The sequence below is a fragment of the Danio rerio genome, chromosome 2, assembly GCF_052040795.2.
Source record: "Danio rerio strain M-AB ecotype USA chromosome 2, GRCz13ab, whole genome shotgun sequence".
NCBI classification, from domain to species: domain Eukaryota; kingdom Metazoa; phylum Chordata; class Actinopteri; order Cypriniformes; family Danionidae; genus Danio; species Danio rerio.
This window is the reverse complement of record NC_141022.1, coordinates 9299956-9323394: the sequence shown is the minus strand read 5'-3', so window position 1 is coordinate 9323394 and position 23439 is coordinate 9299956. Positions and strand designations below refer to the sequence as shown.

General features: G+C 37.9%; 3 protein-coding genes across 20 annotated transcripts in view; 2 read left to right on the top strand and 1 right to left on the bottom strand.

Annotated features, from left to right (window-relative positions):
* The window catches only part of miga1 (mitoguardin 1), a 29599-nt gene extending 27394 nt beyond the window's left edge, over window positions 1–2205 (top strand). For 7 of the 8 annotated variants that reach the window (XR_015477703.1, XR_015477702.1, XM_087239288.1 and 4 more), the window contains one exon: window positions 1438–2205. Coding sequence is in view for 6 of the 8 variants with exons in the window: in XM_087239288.1 (XP_087095414.1) it covers window positions 1438–1656 (219 nt within the window). In the remaining 2 variants the exon portion in view is untranslated. 8 annotated transcript variants of the gene reach the window in all.
* Window positions 2199–16094, bottom strand: fubp1 (far upstream element (FUSE) binding protein 1). 10 transcript variants are annotated; one of them, XM_087239156.1, is made up of 20 exons: window positions 15939–16086; window positions 14033–14126; window positions 13454–13489; window positions 13282–13321; window positions 13144–13190; window positions 12908–12979; window positions 11717–11774; window positions 11462–11624; window positions 11218–11316; window positions 10994–11104; window positions 10797–10899; window positions 10077–10337; window positions 9608–9768; window positions 9368–9513; window positions 9187–9263; window positions 8970–9110; window positions 8611–8685; window positions 7981–8049; window positions 5397–5554; window positions 2203–5111 (listed from the first exon to the last, which is right to left on the bottom strand). In XM_087239156.1, exons 1-20 carry the CDS (start codon window positions 16029–16031, stop codon window positions 5103–5105), a joined length of 2013 nt encoding a protein of 670 aa, XP_087095282.1. In that variant the 5' UTR covers window positions 16032–16086; the 3' UTR covers window positions 2203–5102.
* A 125-nt stretch (window positions 16095–16219) lies between these two features.
* Window positions 16220–21742, top strand: si:ch211-71m22.3. 2 transcript variants are annotated; one of them, XM_087238550.1, is made up of 8 exons: window positions 16220–16933; window positions 17119–17140; window positions 17615–17682; window positions 17794–17839; window positions 17926–18128; window positions 18197–18358; window positions 20476–20637; window positions 20728–21742. In XM_087238550.1, the coding sequence occupies exons 2-8, from the start codon at window positions 17128–17130 to the stop codon at window positions 20755–20757; spliced, it is 684 nt and encodes a 227-aa protein (XP_087094676.1). In that variant the 5' UTR covers window positions 16220–16933; window positions 17119–17127; the 3' UTR covers window positions 20758–21742.
* Window positions 21743–23439: the final 1697 nt, after the last annotated feature.

Here is a 23439-nt window from a genome sequence, read left to right as displayed (position 1 = left end):
TCCCAGGAGAGAACCCTGAGCTTGGAGATAAATAAGCCCAAGGTTACCGTCTAATCAATGAGCATTAGGAAGAATACGAGATTGTGTATTTCTTAAGAGCCCCCAGTTCTATACTTGCTATACATGGCTAATATGGTGGTTCTGACTGATTCAGTATGTATACCTTAAGTGCTTGTGACTGTTATTATAATTCGCTTATGTGCATGTTTTTAGATTGTGGGAGGAAACCGGAGAACCCGGGGAAAACCCTCGCGAACACACAAACTCCATGCCGACTGGCTCAATTGAGGAGGAAGGAGAGGGGAAGGAGGGGGAGGGGTTCCAAAAACAAAGATGGAAATGAAGTTTAGGGAGGATATTTCTAGTAGTTTTAGAATGATCAGATAGGCTAGCTAATGATTAGCAATAAGGATCAGCTGTAGTCGTTCATATCACCTGCTCCTCTCGAAATTAGTTTGTGAAGCTTCACTTATTAAAGGGAAAAAGAAGTCCCAAAAACAGAAATATCTGATTATCATCCATATCAATGTTGACATTACACGAAGGCAATGACTGATTCCTTAGTATTACATTCTAGATCTCTTATCTAACCACTTGAAAATTAAATGTTTTTTTTTTGTGTGGCTGAGGTAATGCACATGTTTTAACCACCTCATTTCCTGTTTACATCCCCATGCTAATTTTACAAGTTGCAAGTTTCAAAACACATGCTAAGGGCATTTGATTGATCACTGGTGGATGGGGTGTTCTCTGAGCCCGATCGTCTCTGGTATTACTTACAGTCCTGACTGACCTTTTAAAATATAGACCCGAATCCCTCTGTGCCTGCTGTGAAGATCTCTAGTTCAAAGTCCAGAAAAGAACCCAAAAATATTCCATGTGACAAGGTAACAAGACTTTTGTCAGGTGTAGTGTACAGATATGATGCTCGCGTGTTGCACTGCTAACTCTCCGCAGTGAACATGGACAAAAATAAATAAAAATTGGGAAACAAAACATTACAATATTACATATATTTTTGCAAATTTTTGTTGGAGCATTATACGATTACATTTGAGCCACTGTCACATGGAATATTTTTGGTTCTTTTTCTGGACTTTGATGGTCTCTTAACCATCTATGTAACATTAGAAAGCTTTTTAAGGTCTTGGAATTTGAACATGAGGGAAAGTAATTAACCTTAATTTTCGGGTGACCTAAAAGTTTGCTGTGTTTGGGGAACTCCAGGACAAGAATTTGGAATACTGGGTACATTTTTTTCAGATGTGGCCCTGGAGGTTCACAGCTGTTACCTGTCAATAATCAATTCTGAAATCTTATTTCAATCTCAGATTTTTAGTACGAATGATCAGGGGTCTGGTAGTCATTTTTAGACTGCCAGGGTTTACTCTTCATTGTTAGCTGTAAACTACATTGATTCAGACTTTTGCCCTACAGGAGCAGGTGTTGTTCTTCCTTAAGGACATCTTTGACCTCGACAAAGTACGTTATTTTAGTCTGGAGACACTGGCTGAGGACATCCTACACCTGCTTCACAGACGATCTGATCTGCTTATGGCCTATCTGGCAACAGATGTGATCCATCACCTGAACGGCTGTAGTGACACCTCGGTGCATCTGGTACACAGTGCTTTGCTGGAAGCACAAGTTCAGTGACTACATACCTCTGTCAGTCATTCACTCACTGCCTACAGCTGCTGATTCTAGTCCTCATCACGACTCGTCTTCCAAGAGTCACTATTAGTGCCATGTAATGTATGTTCAAAATTAAGTGGTTAAGAAAGGACAGATGTCTATTTAATATGCCTTTCAGTGTTCTTTTATCCAAGTTTCTGTTTTGACTTGAGGAATGATTTGCACAATGAATGGTCTAATCTTTTAGGGTCCTCCATGTTTTGAAACCTAAAAGTTGTAACCATATTGGAGAGTATTTTAATGTGTTTGAAAAGGGATGAAGAAACTTAGTCTCCCAAAAAAGGTAGGGGGTTAGGGGTTATGGAAATTAATATTCCAACACTGCCCATGAATTGTTTAGATATTTAAGTCATGTGAAGCTAAGGCCATGCAACAGGCATTTTAAAAATTGTGTTCTGTGATAAGCTTTTGGAGATGACACTTGTTCATAACTCACCTGTTACGCCAGTACAAAAAATGTATCATTTAAAGCAACACTATGTGGACAATAAAAACTTAAGCCATTCGTAATGATTACAATTTTATTAATGACAATGGCAACAGTCAATTTAGACCAACAATTCTCAGAAAAAAGGTACATTCAACAGCTTTAACAGTTCATTGTTTTTGTTTGATTTTTTGTTTTTACCTCAAAAGGCATGCTCCAAATTTCTCCGATTTTCTCTTCGTTTAAAGACCCCCACGAATTCTGTTGTGAACAATTTGCTCAAAAAGGAAAGCACATCTAGCATGCATACAAACGATATGCAGCAATGGACAGACTAGCTTTAAAAAATATTCTTTAACCGTCAAACCAAAAGAGAAAATTAGAAAGATCTGGCAAATGTCTACTCAAAGAAAAAAATAAAAAACGTTCCTGGTCCATCTGTACAGCATTGATGCACATTAAATCCCTACACTTATCAACAAAAGGCAAAGCATGTACTCAAAGAACATTTCATAGCACTGACAGCCAATAATACAGAAATGTATGGCATGTTTCTAAAATCAAAACTAACCGGCATCACCCTAAACTAACAGAAACATTGACTTTGCAATGACAGTCCTCATAATATATATATTTTTACCTTATAATTGGAGCCCTCGAACAGTCTACATTCAGTGGAGGGACAGACTCAAAGGAATCCTCCATACGGACAAACTAGCTCAGGACCTGATTCTACGAACTACGCCTGCAGCATCTTCAACACTGTGAGCGAGAATGAAGGCAGCAATGTGGGACAAATGTTAGCACTAGAGAGGGGCATCATTATAGCTTGCAAACCAGTGAAACATGAGCATACATACAGTATACGTCAGTTATAATTGAGAGCATTCATAGGGCTAACGCTGAATCAGTTTGCATCTGCATGCATTTTGTATAACATTAGAACAGGACCACACTAAACACTTACCGGCAAGTTATCAAATGAGCAATCATATTAAATTAACATGGGTTCATTTAGAGAGGAAAAAAAACAGCAATCCTAGTTAAAGGTATTAATAGAATTAAGATAAAAACATTGTTTTATGAGCTACAGGTCAATGCCATGCAATTCAAAATGGACAAAAAACATTTCCAGCAGACCTAAACTCCAACATTTGTTGCGTACGGCAATCTATTTACTACGAGAGACATCGTTTATGCAGCACATATTGACCTCAGTTTCAAATATGAAAAGCATTAGACTAGAGATCACAGGTTCAATCGCTTTGACTTTTTAGGATACTCTTACCTGTGCGTTATTGCTGCAGAACCTAAGGTGCAAGGTCAGGGATGGCACTGCAAAGTTAGACATTGCACTGCTCACTAATAAAGTCAAATCAAAGAAAAACGTGCATCAAATCGATGACCTCAATCAGAAAAACAGGTCAGGCACAAATTTAGAAATTAGACAATAATGCGAATTGACATTTGAGACAATGGGTCTTTATAGCCTTTGCAGTATAAAACACTTGGCAAAGCAGAAAAAAATGACATTTGACATGTCTAGTCAATGGGATAAAGTTGCTATAGCTGTTCTGGCCTGAACACAGTGATACAGTTTGAGAAGAGAACTCCTAAATGACTAAAGCAGTGTCAACATGGCAACGACTCAATATGTACATATCACAATGGCAAAAAGAAACAGTCCAATGTGGAAAAGGGTCAGGTCATTATCTTAAATGCATGTCAAATCAATTGCAGCCCTGACATACTTACCCAAAAAAGGGCAACATTTAGAGAATATTAAAAAATACAATGCGTTTCAATCGGTCAAAGACAAAGCATTGACAGCCGCAGAGTCATGTACATTTTGTACTTACAGTGGAGAGCTCATTTCACTGGTGTGGAAGGCCAGAGTCTCCCAAAAACCTATATGCTAGCAGACAAAACAAGTAGTCCATGTTCGCATTTGAGCTTTTCGTGTTTTAATGGTATCAAAACGATTGAGCAATATTTATAGTCAATATATACACAAATGGTTGAATTTAGACATTTAAAATATATATAAGATGGGGACAAGTAATTTCGCAAAGCATAACTTGATCAGAACATTTGACCTGCACTGTAAAAAAAGCAGCAAACTCTGAAAAACTAAAATGCTTGCAGCATGATTGCAATAACAATATTAAAAGAACAGTTTATGTAAAGACGCACACTTGCTTACCGCCTTCCTAATCTTGCCTGTGAGGAAGGAAATGGCTCTCATTAACCTCAACAAACCAGGTGAAATGCAGTACAAAAATGAGCAACACTACAGCACTGAGTTATTGCATGAGTCGCATACCTTGCCAACATCAAGCCACTTTGCCTTAGATAACCTGCCTACACCTCATCCACATCAATGACCAGTAAAAACAACAAGAATGCAGTATAAAAACAGAGCTGTCCATTTGTCAAACAGTCAATGATCTCTTGTGACATTTAAAGACCAGGAATTGAACTAAAATCAAAAAAGGCTTGTATAGACAGGTCAAAGAAGAGAAAAAAACAAAACGAGAGACACATTTGTCGTTTTGGAAATTTGCTCCCACCCCGTCCCAAAACAAAGTTAAGTTCACAAAACATGCCCCACCTTTGCACCCCACTTACCAACACAGGAGGTTTCATTGTTTTATTGCAAAACACAACAGGCATATCATATTAAAACTGAGATGATTTACATGGAAATGACTTTAGTCTCAAATCTACATGAGATACAGAAGATACAGGAGCTGGAATGACCAAATATTAACCTGACTAAAAACAAACCGTTCATTTACAAGAGTGGCAAAACAAAAGGGAAAAATATATATATATTTATACTTGACTTCGGAGCCGGTCTGCGATCTATCTTAAACACTCAAACCAATCAAATAAAGATCTTCATCATGGCGTCTGCATCCAAACATTTAACAAAGGTTTTTTTCTGACAATGTAGCATTTACTTTATGTCCACTTCACATTACTGGCCCTGTGCAGAAGAAATACATAAGAAATACACAACATGTTAAGAACAGAAACATTTATGCAACACCCTTCAAAAGAAAAAAAAAATAGCCTGTTTGAGGAGAAAAGTGTTTGGTTAAGTGTTGCACTGACGACTCGTCTGGAAACCTGCTGAACCTGTGGAAGTAAACGTTAGGAGGAAAGAAGGGTGGGGGGAGGGGGGTGTTGGGAATGGTGTGGTAGAAACAAAAACAAAAACATGCACACATCTCAAGTAAACAGCTCAAAAGGCATTTAATTGCGAGTGTACCTGCTGAGCCTGGGGTGCACCACCCATTGCCTGAGGGGCTCCTTGACCATAGTAGGCGGCCTGTTGGCGGTAATACTCGGCCCACGCTGCACTGTAATCCGGCTGACCTCCGGGCTGTGTTGCCGTTGCTGCTGCAGCTGCTTGAGGAGCAGCTTGACCTTAGAAGAGAGAATCATAACCATTAATGACGGAAGGTCAAGCTTTTCAAAATAAAAAATTCCAGCTAGTGGCGCTTAACACTCATGGCATAGCATTTTCCCAGTTGAGACACTTAGGTTACTATAATATGGAATCCACGGGAGTAAATTATTACCATTACCTCATGTAAGGAATATTACTGAATGTAATGGCCCGTTTCCACCGAGTAGTACGGTACGCTTTTATGGCCGTTTCCACTGTTAAAAGGCGTACTAAACCGAACCACTTTTTTGGCACCTTTTCAAAAGGGTACCAAAAGGCAGAGCTAGACACGCAGCTGAACGCTATTGGTTTAAAGAGATACATTATTCACTTGCGCAACAAGCCAGAATGAAAACAAAGGAACCGCTATGTTTAAACTACACAGCTGAGAGATTACAGCGTAATTATATATACATATAATAAGCCATGGTCGAACTGGGCAACAAACCTTGTCGTTGTCTTAATGAACAGCCACAAAGCAAAAAAGAAGAGCAGATTTACCCTGTGCCCTGTAGTTTTTACGAGCCCATCTGAAGCGCTAGCGGTTCCGCTTTCTTGCTTGCGCAAGCCACGCGTCTATATTTGAAAGAACACACTTCTTGAGCTCATGATAATAACGTGCGCTCGATTATTGACGTGCTGCTGAAACCTGATCCTGTTATATACTATTTTTTTGTGTTTCACTCTCACATTTTTCAAAGGAGAAGCCAGAAAAAAGAAGCCCATTATTTTTTCAGCAATCGTGAACAAACTGCCATGTTTAACCATTATCATCACCTTTTGGACTATAATGAACTCAGAATGATGGAGTTACTTTCTAAGAGAGGCTACATGTGCTGCTGAAGATTACAGACACAGATGAGAGGTCTGCTTTAACTGTGGGCTATATTTTGTGTTGTTTTTAAACCTAAAAAAGACTAAATGTGTGCTGTGTGTGGTTCTTCTGTAGGTGGTAACATATCGGAGACTGTAAGGGGCTGTATGTGATCAAATATGTTGCATTTATTTATTTATTTTTTATAATTGCAGACATTACAGTAGGCTATTTTGTTGATCTGCAGTTATAATCGACTCATGTTCATAAAAGTTAGTGATAAACATTTATACAGAACTATTTGTGTATAAAGTGTCTGTTTTGTGAGAAGTGCTTCTCATATGATATCAGAGCGACCCGTACAGCTTTACTGTAGACATTTTCTCCAGTGAAAATGACGTTGTTTGAAACTTTGTCATACACCACGCCCACTAAAAGGGTACCCTTGGTAGTGGAAACGCAAGCCTGATAAATGTGACCCGTACCGAACTGTACCAGTCAGTGGAAACGAGCCATAAATGCAGTTATATAATCTGCTCCTTTGTTAATTAGTCATTATACAAGTACAATAGAACATTATTGGACATCAGGGTAAACACCCAAACTTGTAGCTATCAACAAAAAGTTTAAAAAGATGAAAGATTAAAATAAAAGGGACACCAAATGAACGTGCATCAATTCAGTAATCAGCTTGTCAAAAATATTTTTTTACAGCATTTTCACGTAGTACAGAGCAGGTTTAAATGTCTTTCATACCAACTAACATTTTGAAAATATGAAAACTTTCAGAAATCCAAAAGTTTACATCAGAACTGCTTTATGAATTTAGTTAATTTCTAATTCAAGGAATTACCAGCTCCAATAGCCTCATAGATTCATAGACCTGAGGTCGAATTACAGTTAAGGGCAAGGTTACATCATGTTACCTTGATAGACACTTTAGTTTTCATGTCAAGCAACTATGCAAATGCTTTTTTTTTTGCCTTTATTTTTGGCCACATGATAGAGAGAGGATATTCTATATATCTTATTTCTGCTGTGCAAAACTGAAAAATGTTTGGTTTATCCTATATAGTTTTCTAAAATGATCTGACGTTAACTTATTGAAACGAGCTTAGGCTGATGTAACAAAAAGTTTCAGATATATAAATATGATTAAGTTATTTCTTGCTTAATGGGTTTACATGATCTTAACAAGCAAAGTAACTCAACTTTACAAAATAAAATAAAAATATCTTGCACAAAATCAATTCAAGCATTTTCAAGAAACTATCTATGAGACTTAAAAACTTTCTAGGGCCTTGAATTAGTTTTTTAGATTAACACTAAATGATTTACAAAGCATTTGAAAAAACGATAAGCACCTGTGGGAGCTCTGTACACAAAAACATGCTCTGCACGATTCATGAATGTTTGTAAGCGGGGGAACGACCCTGATCACACTACCTCCGAGTGCCAGGACAGAAACCCACTACTTTACTGTAGGGCAGCTGAATCCATAGCAGCTCTACTGCAGAGAGGACTATGAAAGATCTGCAGCTGCCCAAAATCATAAAAAAAATGAAAATGAAGAAAGCTACTTTCACATACTTAGCTCACCTTGCTTCTTATAGTACTCTTCCCACGCCTTGGTGTAGTCCTGCTGAGGCTGGCCTTGACCTGAAGAGACAAGACCAAAATGACTTTATTCTTAAGCCTACATGTTAGAATATTAACATAAGACACCACAGATTTACTTAATTCTGATTGAAACATGCAACTTAGCCTATTGTTACACTTAACTAAAATGCTAATAAATATTATTGGTTAACAATCCAATTAAAACTTTTAAGTAGCAGTAAAATATCAGTAAATTCAAAATAAATATTCATGAAAACAACTGTCATAGAAATGCAGGAATATCAAACACAAATTAGGAAAGTAGAACATATTAATCCATTATGGAAATTCAGAAAAGTGAACAGTGTAATCTCATTCATGGTTTTATATTTCTGTGTTAATCCTATTCTACGTCTGTTGAGACACTACAGCACCTCATTCTGAACAGCAGGGTTGGAGACCAATATATTTATGGACTAGAACGAAAATTCTGCTACCTCTAGTTTTCCTCGCAAGACTCCAAGTAAAACAGCACTGACTGGCTATTCGAGCCCTGCTGCTATTTAATCTGACCTCTCCGAGAAAATCTCTCTGATGCTACATTTGTCAAAGTATTTATACCCAATTTCTTGTAATATTCCTCCCAGGCCTTGGTGTTATCTGCCTGTCCACTTTGAGCGGGAGCTTGCGGGTCACCTGTTAAAAATGGTACAATTTGAGAACCATTCTTTTAAAGGCGGCAGAAAGTCCTCCGCTGGCTAGGTTATGCACTTTGCACAAGCAGGTTGAGTGTCTGAGAAACTGTCCTGTCCATAAGTGCTAGCCAAAATAGGTCACCCCAGATCAACGGATAGACCGTTAGAATAGCAACATCGTACTGCTCTGTTAAGACTACACTGAAAGGCCTCTTACTACTGTTCAAGATACTGTAGGTCAACAGTGAATAGAGGGTTGTTTTGTGAAGTGCAGCTAAAACACACCTTGTCCATTGGCTTGGGTTGTGCCTGGGGCTGCCGAGGTGGGTGTCATTGGACCCTGAGGCTGCTGCTGGTACTGAGAATAATAGGCAGCCCATGCTGCAGCATTAGCATCAGCCGCTGCTTTATCTGGGGAACAAACAGCTTAAGTGGAAAAGGATGACTAATATTGCATATGGACTTCACAAAGCTATTCTGAACAAACTTTAGTTAGACTTACTAGGATCAGGCTGTCCTTGCTGCCAGTGGGGGTATCCATTGCCCCAGCCTTGAGGCTGGTATGGTGCTGGGGGTCCACTGAGGATAAAAATAAAATACACCAAGTTCACATCCAACTGAACTGGCTCCCAACAAATAAGCAAAAACACGGTCACAAAGTAAACAATGTAACAAGTCCTTACTGTGGTCCAGGTGGGCCCTGGCCATAAGGCCCAGGGTTGTAAGGGCCCATGGGAGCAGGTGGTCCCTGAGGACCAGGAGGTCCATGAGAAGGTCCTCCATGTGGCCCAGGTGGACCATGAGGACCACCCATAGGGCTAACTGGACCCTATGGCAAAAAAAAAAAAAACATACATTTTAGTGTAATACAATAAAAATAATAACAATAAGGAAACATGAAAAAATTTAAAAAAAACACTCACTCCAATCTTCTCCTCGACCAATTGCCTGGCATAATCAATTTGTTGGGGTGACCCACGGACTGTGAAGATCTTTATATTAGGATCCGAATTAGGAGGAGGGTTTCTTTGCAATTCTATCCTGGCTCCAGACTGCTGGCTTATGTTTTTAATAGTTTCACCACCTAAAGAAAATAATTTTAAAAAAAAAACAATGTTTATTCATTTTCCAGGCTTGTATTTGTGTTTCTCATTGTCCATTTAATGTGGTTAGGTTTGTAAAAAAAACAAAACTATTAACTTATTTTTTTAAAAAATGTATTATGTAAGGCATAATAGCTTCTAAAAAAATACATAAATTTACAGAACAAGAAGAGACAAGATTATGCATTTATGTATGAAGAGAACAGAGGAACAGCGACAATGTTTTAATGTTCACAGCTAAACATATCTCCCTGATGGAATGTAATAGTGTAATGTGACAACAACCAACCTTTGCCAATAATGAGGCCAGTCTTCATGGTAGGTACAGTAAAAGTAAATTCCTGCAGACCACCAGGAGGGCCCATGTTCCAGTTTCCCTGTCCACGGCCTCTTCCTCTGCCGCCGCCGCCCCCACCGCCACCACCACCATGACCAGGGGGTCCTCCGGCCTGCACACTCCTCAGTAGATCAGTTATGATATCTGCTGCATGCTGTGCTCTATCTGGGGGTCCCATAATCTGAGCAATCCTTTCTGGTGTGCTGCCATCATCTGAAAGAAAAAGCAAGCAAGTGTCAATAATCGAAATTGATTTAAAAGTTTATTTGCCACGTGCTACAAACTGATAATAAACTATTTCAGGCTACATTTAGGTTATCGGCTACATTATTGTGGTGTAAAAGTTTCTCTTGCACAAATACAAGACAGCATTTTTCAAAATGAACAGCATATTTACTTTATCTGCAAAAATGGCCAAAACTACTGTCTTATTTGCGGAGTATATGTTGGTGAAATGAATCTACTTTGCTGAAAAAATGTTAGCAAACTCTTGAGCAGTAACAACATTGCTGTTCCTAGGAGTTCGATTGCGCTTTCCTGTAAAATCAATGTTTTACACATCTACATACCCAACACGTATTACATGTGCAGTATGTTGTGTTGTAAACAAACAGCCAAAGGCATAAAACAGTTTATATTCTTGGCTGAAAACATGTAAATGGCCTCTTATACCTGGTTTGAACTGAATCCTCACACCAGTATCATTCTGAATCTTCTTGATCATTTCGCCACTCCGGCCAATCACAATACCCACAGCAAACCTTGGCACAGGGACCTACAGCAGTAGCAAAACAGTTTAATAGTCAATTTCTTTCATTCAGAACTAAATAATTTAAAGATTAGGTTCTGTCTTATGAAGCAGTACTTACATCCAAACTCTCTCCTCCTCCACCACCACCACCTGCTCTAGAGCCATACTCTCCTCTCTGTTCACGGAAACCCTGATCTCTAATCAGATCCATTACCATGTCTTTAGCTTGCTGTACATAAAAAAATAGTAATAAAATAAATTTAAAATCACATCAAGCTCAAAAAAATAAAAAATTGAAATACTGTACGTAGGTCAACAATTTCAAAGTAATATATAGCGTACCTGAACTTTGAAAGGATCACCAGAGATCCTGAGTGGTTTATCAGCGCCTGTGTTTTGGGGTCCATCTTGAATCATCACCATTTTGACTCCAGCCCGTTCCTATTGTACAAAAGTATTCAACATCTAAATTATTAAACATATGGAAAGCACAGACAAAGATCAACAAAAGCTTTACAAAAATCAAATCATCTCTTTGTGCACGTTTAATTACGTGTGGTTAAATCACAAATGTTATGAAGGTTACCTGTAACTGTTTGATCGTTTCCCCTCCCTTTCCAATGACCAGGCCCGCTTTGGAGGCAGGGATCATCATCTCATGAACAGACATCCCTGGTCCATCATTGTGGTGGAACGCTGGAGATGGTCTGCCTTTCTCTACAATCTCTGAGAGCAGCCTCTTAGCAGTCCTATTGAGTTCAATGAATTTGTTTTTAAAACAGTTAAAATGACACAATGCTCATAATCATGGGGAAAAAAACATTTGAATGGAGATACTCACATGATTGCATCTGGTGAACCAGTTAACGTCACTGACCTATCAGGCATACCACCACTGTCTGTGGAAAAGAATGACCAAAAAGCAGTCAGGCCAAAAAACTGACAACAATGAGACATACAGACCATTCCCACTGAGTGGTACGGAAAGGTACAGTATGGTACACTTCTTTTGTCTGCTTCTACTGTCAATAGCACTAAATGATTTAATCGTAACACACCACTTTGAGTACCCATTCCAAAGGGTACCTAGCACAACAGAACAATTCCAAAAAAAAAGTGAAGCTAGACTAACTGTTGAACGCTATTGGTTTACAGAGAATCATCACCAATGTAAGCAACAAGCCAGGAGAATGGCAACAAAGAAAGCCCCATTTTTAAATATACAGCTAGGACATGACACCATAATACACGAGCCATGGTCGACTAAGCCAAATAAACCTGGTTGCCTTCTTGTGACAAACATTCACATGCCAAATAGAACAGAATCTGCTTTGTGTCTTTTGTTTACGGGGGCATCTAAAAGCGTGCGGTAAAGCGCGAGTGATTTCACTTTCTCTATTTGAGTGTACTTGCCTAATAATAACAACTTGCGTATGATTATTAAAGTGCTTCTCACATCCTTTGTGAGACATACAAACGTGAGATTGGAGAGCCAAAAAAAAAAAAGCTTGAGCAATTGATTCTTTCAGCAACCTAAAAATTTAATTGCAATTGTTAATTCATGATTGACTTTTTGACTATCATGAACTCAGAAATATGGAATTACTTTAACAAGAGGTTACATGTGCAGGAGAAGAATAAAGATATTGATGAGAGGTTTGTACTGATTGTAAATTGATTTTTTAAACACAAATGAGGCCTTTTCAGTAACCGGTAACATCTCGGAGACTGTAATGGTCTGTATGTGTTCATATAGATTTTATAATTACAGACATTCAGTAACTCTCATTAGCATTAATCAGCAGCAATCACCAAATGCTGTAAACATTTACAGAAGTGCTTCTTATGCAATGTTTGAAAATCGCTTACAGTTTTTACTTTGTGCGAAAATAACAATGACCGTAACTGTCGTACACTACGCCTATCAAAAGGGTACCGTTTGGCAGTGGAGACACAAGCATGATAAACATGACCTGTGTGAACCACACCACTCAGTGTACACCATCCAATACGCATTTCACTTTTGACTCACCAGGAGCAATCTGTATTTTGCAGCCAGATTCCTGTTGCAGTCTTGAAATCTGTTCTCCTCCTCTTCCAATGACTGAAAACAAGAGTTAAGCATTCCATTTGAAGTTTTAAATAAAAACTCTCCAAAAACAAACAACTGATATGATGTAATGTATTTTTTATTTATTGCCATGTCAGCAACCAAGGCTATTTTCATGGCAACAACTGATATGAATGTATAAAAAAAGGTCAACTTACTGAAGCCAACCATGCCATCTGGGACCTTGAACTCTTCAGATACAGACCTGCACAGAGATGCGATAGCATCATTTAAAAAAATGGGCAATGTAGAAGTTTATCTATTACATTACAACTTAGTGTGACAATTTAATATACCTTGGTGGGCCACCCATGCCTCCCATTACAGCTGAAAAAGCTGTTGCACAAAAGAAAGCATGAACTTATTAGATCAGCGAACAACTTAATTATATCGCTTAATTGGTTATTTTATTTAAGTGCACATTTAAAAGGTAATAAGCTATGCCTGAAAAACAATAACAATGCTTACGATCACTTGGTGGAACTTTCTTCGTTTCTGGTTGATCTGTAAAAGAAAAAAATTATTTATAACAAAATATTATAGTCGCAAAAAAAAGAAGTCCATCCTGTAGACTCTTGTCATTTTACTATGTTTGTGTATAATTGTATTATTAACAGAATTTGAAATGTGAGATTAAAAACAAAAACGCAATCAGTCAAAAGGAATAAGCATGAGTTAAAAGTGAAATTAGAAAAAAATTAAATAATTAAATAATAGTAACTTTATACAAATTGGGCACAATGAATAATAATTACGTGCGTGTGTGTATTTGTAGAAAAATAAGCATTCAAGTGAGTACATTTTCATTTTTGCACAGAACATTTGGAAGGATGCATAAGCATGCGTTTACTAATAAATCTGCTTGCTTTTGAACATTAAATCCCATTTATCATTATCATACTCCATAAATATGCTAACTTTGAAATGTGTAACCTGCCTAGTCACATTAGACACTTAAATTTTAAAGTTTTAAAGATTATTTTACTAACAAATAATTTAGTTAATCATTTAATCCATCATCCAACAACATTATTTCCATGAACTTACCTCCATCTTCAAGGGGCCTCTTCTGTCCTCCATAACCAAAGTCATTGGAAACTGGAGAGGGCGGTACCCCATCACCTCCTATTTTTGCAGCGATCTATAAAAAAACAACAACATTATGAATTACAGAGTTAAAACGAGTTTTAGAAAATGAGATCTAGGCATAAGACTATAACTGTTTTCAAGGTATATTGCAGTTCGGGAAAAAACGCCAGAAATATCTGGTTCATGTATGGTATCATGGGATATCGTATTACTACTTGGCTCGCATACTATATAGAATGGAAGTATGTGATTTCGGACATAATCATTGCGTTCAAATCAAACAAAAAGTTTTTTTTAGTTTTATACGCAGACATTTAAAAAGAAAATATTCTAGAGCAGTAATCACAATACTGTCAAACTGTAATATTTTAATTCAAGGTTATCTTACTGTTACAATCCTATACCGGCACATCCCTAATGTGATCACAACAATTTGACTACGCTGCAGCCTTTACGTATAGCAATAGTTTAAAAATAATAAATTGCAAATGGCGCACAATAAGTTGAAAAATTTTTTTTAACATACCTCCACTTACACATTTACATGTTTATTATAGCAAAAAAAAATTCTAAAGTTGAAAAGGGGTCATTTATTTTTTAGATTAGTCACTACATTTAGGCCTTACAAGAAGATTGTAGCAAAGTATCGGTTTGATTATGTTTTAGTAAGAGAGATACACGGTCATTTTACATGGACTAATAATAGGGACTATAGGCATGGGACAATAACAGTTTTCAAGGTATACAGCGGTTTGGAAAAGTGAAGGTTTTAAAACTTCCTGTAATGCCGTTCCTAAAGTACGAGTAAGATTTTTTTTAATTTAACTTTTTTTTTTTTTTTGCTTTTTAGGACAACAGTATCATATACATCCAATGATGACATTTTAAATTGTAAATTAATCTGTGTTTTTGAAACTAATGAAAATGGCAGATGTCAATGATTCATTTAAATTATTTAGCCATACATGTTTACTGATCCAAAATATTACAAATCTGTCAAAAAAAAATATTGTTTTCAAAGTGGGGAAAAAAGTATATATTTTTTTTAATCCAGAGATTTAAAAAGGAATATATTTTAGTGTTGTATCACAACACCGTGATATGTTTATCCAAGGTTATCATATCGTTAGAATCTTATACCGGGACATATCCTTTTAGAAAAAAAAAATGTTCGCACTCCATTTAAGATGCCCTCGTCTATTTTTAATATCAAGAACCACAATGGAAAACAGTGGGTTGTTGTGTGTTTTATCTTCGACGGTTTTAGAAACGTCTTAACAAACTTTATGTATCATTCTTAAATTTCGTCAAATAAAACAATCAAACCTCTTTAATATAACTGGACAATGAATCTTTATTGATTCTACACAAAACTAACGTTAGGTAACACTCGTACACCCAAATCCCCTCCAACAATAAAAAGGGAATTAGGCTTAATTCATATAACAGAATAAAATTAAACAAATAAAAACATATACATAGTACACCAAAACACTTATCACATATTTTGAAGCCTAACGCAAGCTTCTCGACTTTGTTTCCGAGTACATGTTTGTGCGTAACGTTAACAGCTACGGTTCGCGTAAACAACTAATATTTAGAAGTTATAACTAACCGTTTACTCTTAATATTACATTAAGGTGTACTAAATAATCTTATTACTTGCAAAACGACCATGTACTTCAGCTAAACTCAAAACAAATACGAGGGTAAATAAAAACAGAAAACGCGCACTACCGAAAGCTCTTTGTTGCAACGAGGCCGCAAATTAGCACGTCAGCTAACGAGTTCGTCAAGCTACACTTTCGTTTTGAATAACCAAACGCGAAAATAAGAACTATTCGGACTCTTTTGAAGAACTCACCTGTCTGGCCCTCTGAAGAGCATCTTTAAATGCGTCGTTCATCCCTCCACCGGCGTTCGAAGACGGCGGAGCCACGTTAGAGTAGTCGGCCATGTCTGCACGAACAGTCTTCTCAAGCTGAAGGAAGATGGCTGTTACGTGCGAGAATGAGGAAAAGGGGGCTGACTGCAGCAGCCTTGATCATACTCCCACTTCCGGTCGGCAGAAATCAAATAAAAGTCATTCCTTCTTATTGCACATCTTTTTTTGTAAACCACACCAAAATAGCATATTTGACAAAGCTGTCTTTATCATTTTGATTAAATAAACATTAAATGTGCGTCCGTATGTGGTGAATTTGGTGTTATGTTCGCACAATTAGAGTTTATCTTCAAATTCATTCATTCGTTTTCCTTTGGGGTTGTCCCTTATTTATCAGGGGTCACCACAGTGTAATGAACTGCAAACTATTCCAGCAAAATGTTTTATGAGTTACCTTAACTTTTTGGGATTTACAGTGCAGATACAACAACTCAACACAACACAACACACACAGCATAGTGTTTTTTATGTAATTCCCTGTTACATGTAAAAATATAATTTATTGTTTATTATAAAAGCACCAAATCTAATCAAACATGGTAATTTGTTTGCTTGTTTCAACAAACAGCAGAACCTAATCATCTAATGCTATTTTGTGGCACTGTTTTAAAAAACGGTTATTCGTCATTTAGGAAGTGGGAATTTAGTGGTTGAAATGCTTAGGCTATGAGCAAAACATATACACTTCAAAAAATAAAAACAACAACAACAATAATAATAATAGGCAGTAATAGTGTTGAAGAAATAGTTTTAACTGATCACCAAAACTCATTTATATTTGTTAACCATGAGTAGTCCAACTAAAAAGTGGGTCAATTGCTTAACCACAAACTTCAGGTGGGGGTGGTGGTAGTTCAGATCGGTGAGAAAAACACTTCTGTATTCATCAGTGCCACTGCCGCAGTCTCTCACTGGTACGTAAAGTGTAATCTTTAAACCATGTAATTTTAAATCATGTTAAATTGTGAATTTATTATGATTTTTTTTACCATTAATGATCTATAAATACATATGTAAAAAAAAGATTTCCTGTTTTTTATGTCCAATTCCTGTCAGTTGTTTGGTTGTTTGTTTGCTATTTGTTTTTTGTTTTTTCCAGATCATTGATATGGATTCGTCAGGTAAGCTGTTTTGTTTTACTAAACAAATCTGTAGATTATCTTAATAAAAAAATAAGTGTACTTTATCATTTTTGTATAAAGTGTTTTTAAATATTTAATACAGAAATAATATAGTTTAAAAGAACCTACCTATATGCGTATAGACTTTTGTTAGTAATTTGCATTGCTAACCACTAAATTCAAACAAATTTAAAGGCAATTTTATCGCTTAATTTTGAACCCTCAGATTTTCAAATAGTTTTATCTCCACCAAATATTTTGCTATCCACAATTATAAATCTTAAATGTTATATCAATCCTAATTTCCATAATAAAATTGACACAACTGATTTTGAGGTCCAGGGTGATATCTATCAGCATGAAAAGGTGTATTAGAAATGTGTATTAGAAGTTGAAAGTGTCGACATGAAGGTGTGTAAGAAGGAAGAAATATTCATTGTGTAATGCTGCCAGAAACATGTCTGTCTCCATTAGAGGTCACCGCCATGCTGTCTTCCCCAAATCCATATCACTATCCTTCTCAGCTGGAAGGCTTGACCAGGGTCAGATAAGAGATGTTTTTTTTCTAAGTGTAATGTTCACCATTACTGTCTCTAAGTAAGTTGCATTAATTTCGGATTAATGTTGTTTTCTTAAATTGTATTATTATTTAGATTGAGCGGTTGTTTGTCTTCAGAGACCGTCCTGAATGTATTGAAGGTATTTGTTCTTGAATAAAATATCAAGATAATCATGATCAACATATTCTACCCTTAATAGGTTTAACATTTTTAAATGTCTTTAAGTTTGCTGTGAAGTGCAGCCTAACCGCAGTTATTCAGTAAAGGATGACAGTGGGAACAAAGTCTTTAGTGTCACAGAGGCCGATGACTGCTGTGGCAGCCAATACGCTGAACGTTTCTTCGTTATGAATGTTACTGACAACTTAAACCGTGAGGTCATCAGACTGGTGCACCCGTCTGTTTGCACCCGCTGCAGCAGCCATGAGGTATGCATGTGATCACTTTTTTAGCTCTTATGCTGTGCTGTATATGACATGGTGTATGTATATTTCAGCTGGAGGTTCAGTCTCCACCAGGAACTCCCATTGGTTACATTCGTCAAAACTGGCACATTCTCTTACCCAAATTCACAGTTGAGAATGAACGAGGTGAACCCGAATTTAAGATCATGGGACCGTCTGTATTCTGGACCTGTTGCACGGATGTGAACTTTGAGGTGACACATTTTTTATGCTTCCTTCTGTGAATTGAAGATAGTTTCTGTAAATTTAAACGTGAACCCTTCATCGTAAACTTATTGTAAAAGTACACTGTTAACGTTTTTGTAAATTGCACAGTATTTAACTATACTATGAACCATATTTTACTGTACTAGACAGTTACTGTATTTTGAAGTTGCATTGTCAAACTTACTGTACACTGTAAAACCCAAAATGTTTTACCATTTGAGGAAACCCATTGCGGCGAGGCAGTGGCACAATAGGTAGTGCTGTCGCCTCACAGCAAGAAGGTCGCTGGGTCGCTGGTTCGAACCTCGGCTCAGTTGGCGTTTCTGTGTGGAGTTTGCATATTCTCCCTCCCTTCACGTGGGTTTCCTCTGGGTGCTCCGGTTTCCCCCAAAGACATGTGGTACAGGTGAATTGGGTAGGCTAAATTGTCCGTAGTGTATGAGTGTGTGTGTGAATGTGTGTGTGAATGTTTCCCAGAGATGGGTTGCGGCTGGAAGGGCATCTGCTTCGTAAAAACTTGCTGGATAAGTTGGCGGTTCATTCCGCTGTGGCGACCCCAGATTAATAAAGGGACTAAGCTGACATGAAAATGAATGAATGAATGAATGAATCCATTGCAACAAACCATTTAAGCCCAAAAACTAATACTAATGAGTACTGTTAGCTTAATCCATTTGAGTAAATTAGGCAATTTGAGCTCAGCAAAGCCCAATAAATGAAGAGAACTCAAACCAACTAAGTACTGTAAAACATAATAAGAGAACTCAAACCAACTGAGCACTGTAAAACATAATAAGAGAACTCAAACCAACTGAGTACTGTTAAAGCCAATAAGTTGAGGCAACTCAAACCATTTTAGGATACTGATTGCTACCAACCATTTAAGTAAAAAACAAAATCTATATGAGTACTGTGAACTTACTCCATTTAAGTTGAAGTAATGAGGTATTTAATTAACACATTGCTTTTCAACTTTCAGTAAATTTTGAGTTAACTACACTTATTTTATTTGATAAAGTTTATAGCTGGGTTTTACAGTATATAAAGATAGACTACACCAAGGGTGGGCAAACTCGTTCCTGGAGGGCCGGTGTCCTGCACAGTTTAGCTCCAACTCTAATTCAAACACACCTGCTTATAGATTTCTAGTGAACATAAAGACACTGATTAGCATGTTCAGGTGTTTTTGATTAGTGTTGGAGCTAAACTATGCAAGACACCGGCCCTCTGGTATCACGTTTGCCCACCCCTGCACTATACTGTAAATACATAGCCAGATAAAAGGTGCTGTAAATGTAAATACAGTAATTTTTATTTACAATAAGTAACTGCCCTGCTGAAAAATCCAGCTTAAACCAGCCTAGGCTGGTTGGCTGGTTTTAGCTGGTTGACCAGCCTGGTTTTAGAGGGGGTTTGGTTATTTCCTGGCTGGTTTCCAGCCATTTCCAGCCTGGTCTTAGCTGGTCAGGCTGGAAAATGACCATTCAAATCCAACTAAAACCAACTTGACGAGCCTGGTTTAAGTTGGACATAGCTGGTTTTGGCTGGACTTCCAGCTTGGCTAGGCTGGTCAAGCTGGATTTAGCTGGTCATCTCCCAGCCTGACCAGCTAAGACCAGGCTGGAAATGGCTGGAAACCAGCCTGGAAGTGGCCAAAACCCCTCTAAAACCAGGCTGATCGACCAGCTAAAACCAGCCAACCAGCCTAGGCTGGTTTAAGCTGGATTTTTCAGCAGGGTGTAGATTCTACAGGATTGTTAACTGTGTAATTATGCGATTATATTATAATTGAGTATATTAGTAAGGGGCGTCACAGTGGCTCAGTGATTAGCACTGTCGCCTCACAGCAAGAAGGTCGCTGGTTTGAGTCCTGGCTGGGCTAGATGCCATTTCTGTGTGAAGTTTGCATTGTTCTCCCTGTGTTTTCGTGGGTTTTCTCTGGGTGCTCCGGTTTACACCACAGTTCAAACACACGTGCTATAGGTGAATTGGATGAACTAAATTGGTCTATGAGCTATAGCCTATTAAATTTTGGGTAAACTACAACTTCAACAAATCCATTGCTGCTTTCTAAAAACATCTCCTTTTTTCACGATGACAACAGCTGGTGCCTTTAAACGCGGCAGCAGTAGAAAGATCATTTGGCAGGATCATCAATCCTTTATATTGGGCAGGACCAAATCCTGGAGCCAATTTTGTGCTGGAGTTTCCAAGCAGCCTGCAAGTCAAAATGAAAGCTACTGTACTGGGGGCCTGCATACTAATTGTAAGTATTAGTTAAAATACATTTGAAACATTTGTAATAATACTTGTTTATAATTTAATATGAATAATTCTCATTTTATTTTATTTTCAGCACAACATGTATTATGAAAACAAACAATAAAGGGAAACGGGGGTTTCTCTTTATGAAAATGAAGGTTGCCAACAATCTTTTTTTTAATCTTTCACCAATTTCACGAAAATCTTATGTGTCTATTCTGTCTTATCTCGATAAAGAAAAAATAATATTAATAAAAATTTCTTAACTGTCAAAACAATTTGGTTCTCTCTTACAGGAAGCTTACCTTGAACTTTTGTGTGTTTTTGAAATGTAAAACAAACACCACAAACCACAAACACCTACTTAGAGCTGAGGTGAAAAAAACCTGTAGCTGAGCTGACACTTTGTGTTTCTCATCATCACGGAAAGTGTTACTACTGTCTTCTTTTCCTTAAACGCAGAGATGCCCAAACTAGGGCGTGTGGGTCAAAGTTGGCCCATAACCTTTTATTTGACCTGCAGAAGGTTGCTGGTTGAATCCGTTGGCATTTCTGTGTGAAGTTTACATGTTCTCCCTGTATTTGCATGGGTTTCCTCCACAAGTCCAAAGACATGCAATGTAGGTGAATTTTCCGTAGTGCATGTGTATGTCCTGGTCCTCCAGATTGGGGTTAAGCGTTGGGATAATGAACACCCCCCCCCAAAAAAATAGATGTTACGAAACAACAATATGCAGCTAAATATCAATTTCATTATAAAACGGCCCTGGGAGAAAGTAAATAAATACTATTACTTCACAAATAGAGGGGAAACACAGGGAGAACATACAAACTCCACACAGAATTGCCAACGAACCCAGCCGAGGCTCGAACCAGCGACCTTCTTGCAGTGAGGCGCAAAGATAAAATAAATCAGTTTTTAGAAACGAGTTATTAAAACTAGTATGTTTAGAAATGTGTTGAAGAAATCTTCTCTCTGTTAAACAGAAATTGGAGAAAAAATAAACAGGGGGGCTAATAATTCAAGGGGGCTAATAATTTTGGCTTCAACTGTATGTATTTTAATACATAACCTATATATTAATAAAACTTTTGGTATGCTACAAGAGAAAAAATGTTTCTTTTTTACATTTTTAAAAAGATAGTTTTGTACAATTTCTCAAGAGCCTTATTCTCCTTGGATACTATTTTTAAAGACTCTAAATGAGATTTACATACATTTTCTGTTATTCAATTTACTTTTTTGTATATGATATTTACCTAACGGAGCGTCACAGTGGCACAGTGGTTTAGCACGATAGCCTCAGAACAAGAAGGTCGCTGGTTTCGAGCCAGGGTCAGGGTCAGTTGGCATTTCTGTGTGGAGTTTGTTTGTTCTCACTGTGTTTGCGTGGGTTTCCTCCGGGTGCTCCGGTTTCCTCCACTGTCCAATGACACCTGGTACAGGTGAATTGAATAAGCTAAGCTGGCCGTATCTGTGTGTGTGAATGAGTGTGTATGGGTGTTTCCCAGTGTTGGGTTGTGGCTGGATAGGCATCCGCTACGTAAAACATTTGCTGGATAAGTTGTGACCCCTGATTAATAAAGGGACTAAGCCTAAAAGAAAATAAATGAATGAACTTACCTATAATAATAATAATAATAATAATAATAATAATAAGGTTAAACATCAATTAAAAATGTTTTGGGGGGAAACTATCTATGTAAACCAAAACCTTAAAGAGCCCATATTATACATGAAATAGGGTCATATCCTGGTTGTAAGGGTCTCCAACAACAGTCTAATATGCATGCAAGGTCAAAAAACACTTTCATGGTCTTATAATCTGCATTTATTTTTAGCTAATTATCCCAGCGACTCCTGTATGAATCGTCCAGTGATTCATTTGTTCCCAAACCCCTCCTTAGCGCGGAGCTAATCTGCGCTGATTGGACCGATGACAGTCTGTCGCGATTGGTCGACTGCCTTCAGTCAGAGAGGGAAATGGCCAATAACTAATCAGCAATTTAAAAAGTAATCACAGTTCATACACGCTCGATAGTGTAGACGTGGGTTTTAGCTGCCACACTATGGCGAGTGGATAGTGCCACGGATAACCGAACGAAGGAGACAGTCGTGTACTCGCCATACCACACACACACAAAAACACACACACACCTCCGGATGACAACGCTCCCGCTTCCGCCAGGTTTTAGCCTGAGAACCCGCTCCGTTTTCTGCCCGCCGCGCCCGGTCCCGCTAGAGCGGAGAACACAACCAAAAATCACCCAGTATACAGTCCAGACAGCCAAGCTGTCTGTATACACACAGCACAAAGCTCGTTCGTTCGTTCGTTCGCTCTCTCTCATACGCGCGCGTGCGCACTAACACACACACACAAGCACCACGCAGACTCTCTCTTTCTAATTCGCATAGCAATATCCGTGATATTGCTAGACAGCCCGCTCCCGTCCCAAATTAAACCCGTTACCGACCGCTCCCGCGATTTATTCGGAAATTTATTCCCGCGGCTGTCCCCGCGCCAGATTTCTGCGGCGCGGGAATAAATTTCCGAATAAATCGCGGGAGCAGAACTCTAGCACGGAGCTCCATAAACAAACAACACGCGTCGCGTTTTTAACGTGACTTTGCACGCGATAAGATAATATATCCAGTTAACCTGATACAGTACACGCGGTTACAAGTAACAAATCACAACTAAATACATTTGCAAGCTAGAGTCAACGAGGCAACAACTTTAACCGCTCGTACTTACACTTGAGAAATGGAAGAAACCCATCCTGACGTCCAGCAGTTACTCTTTAC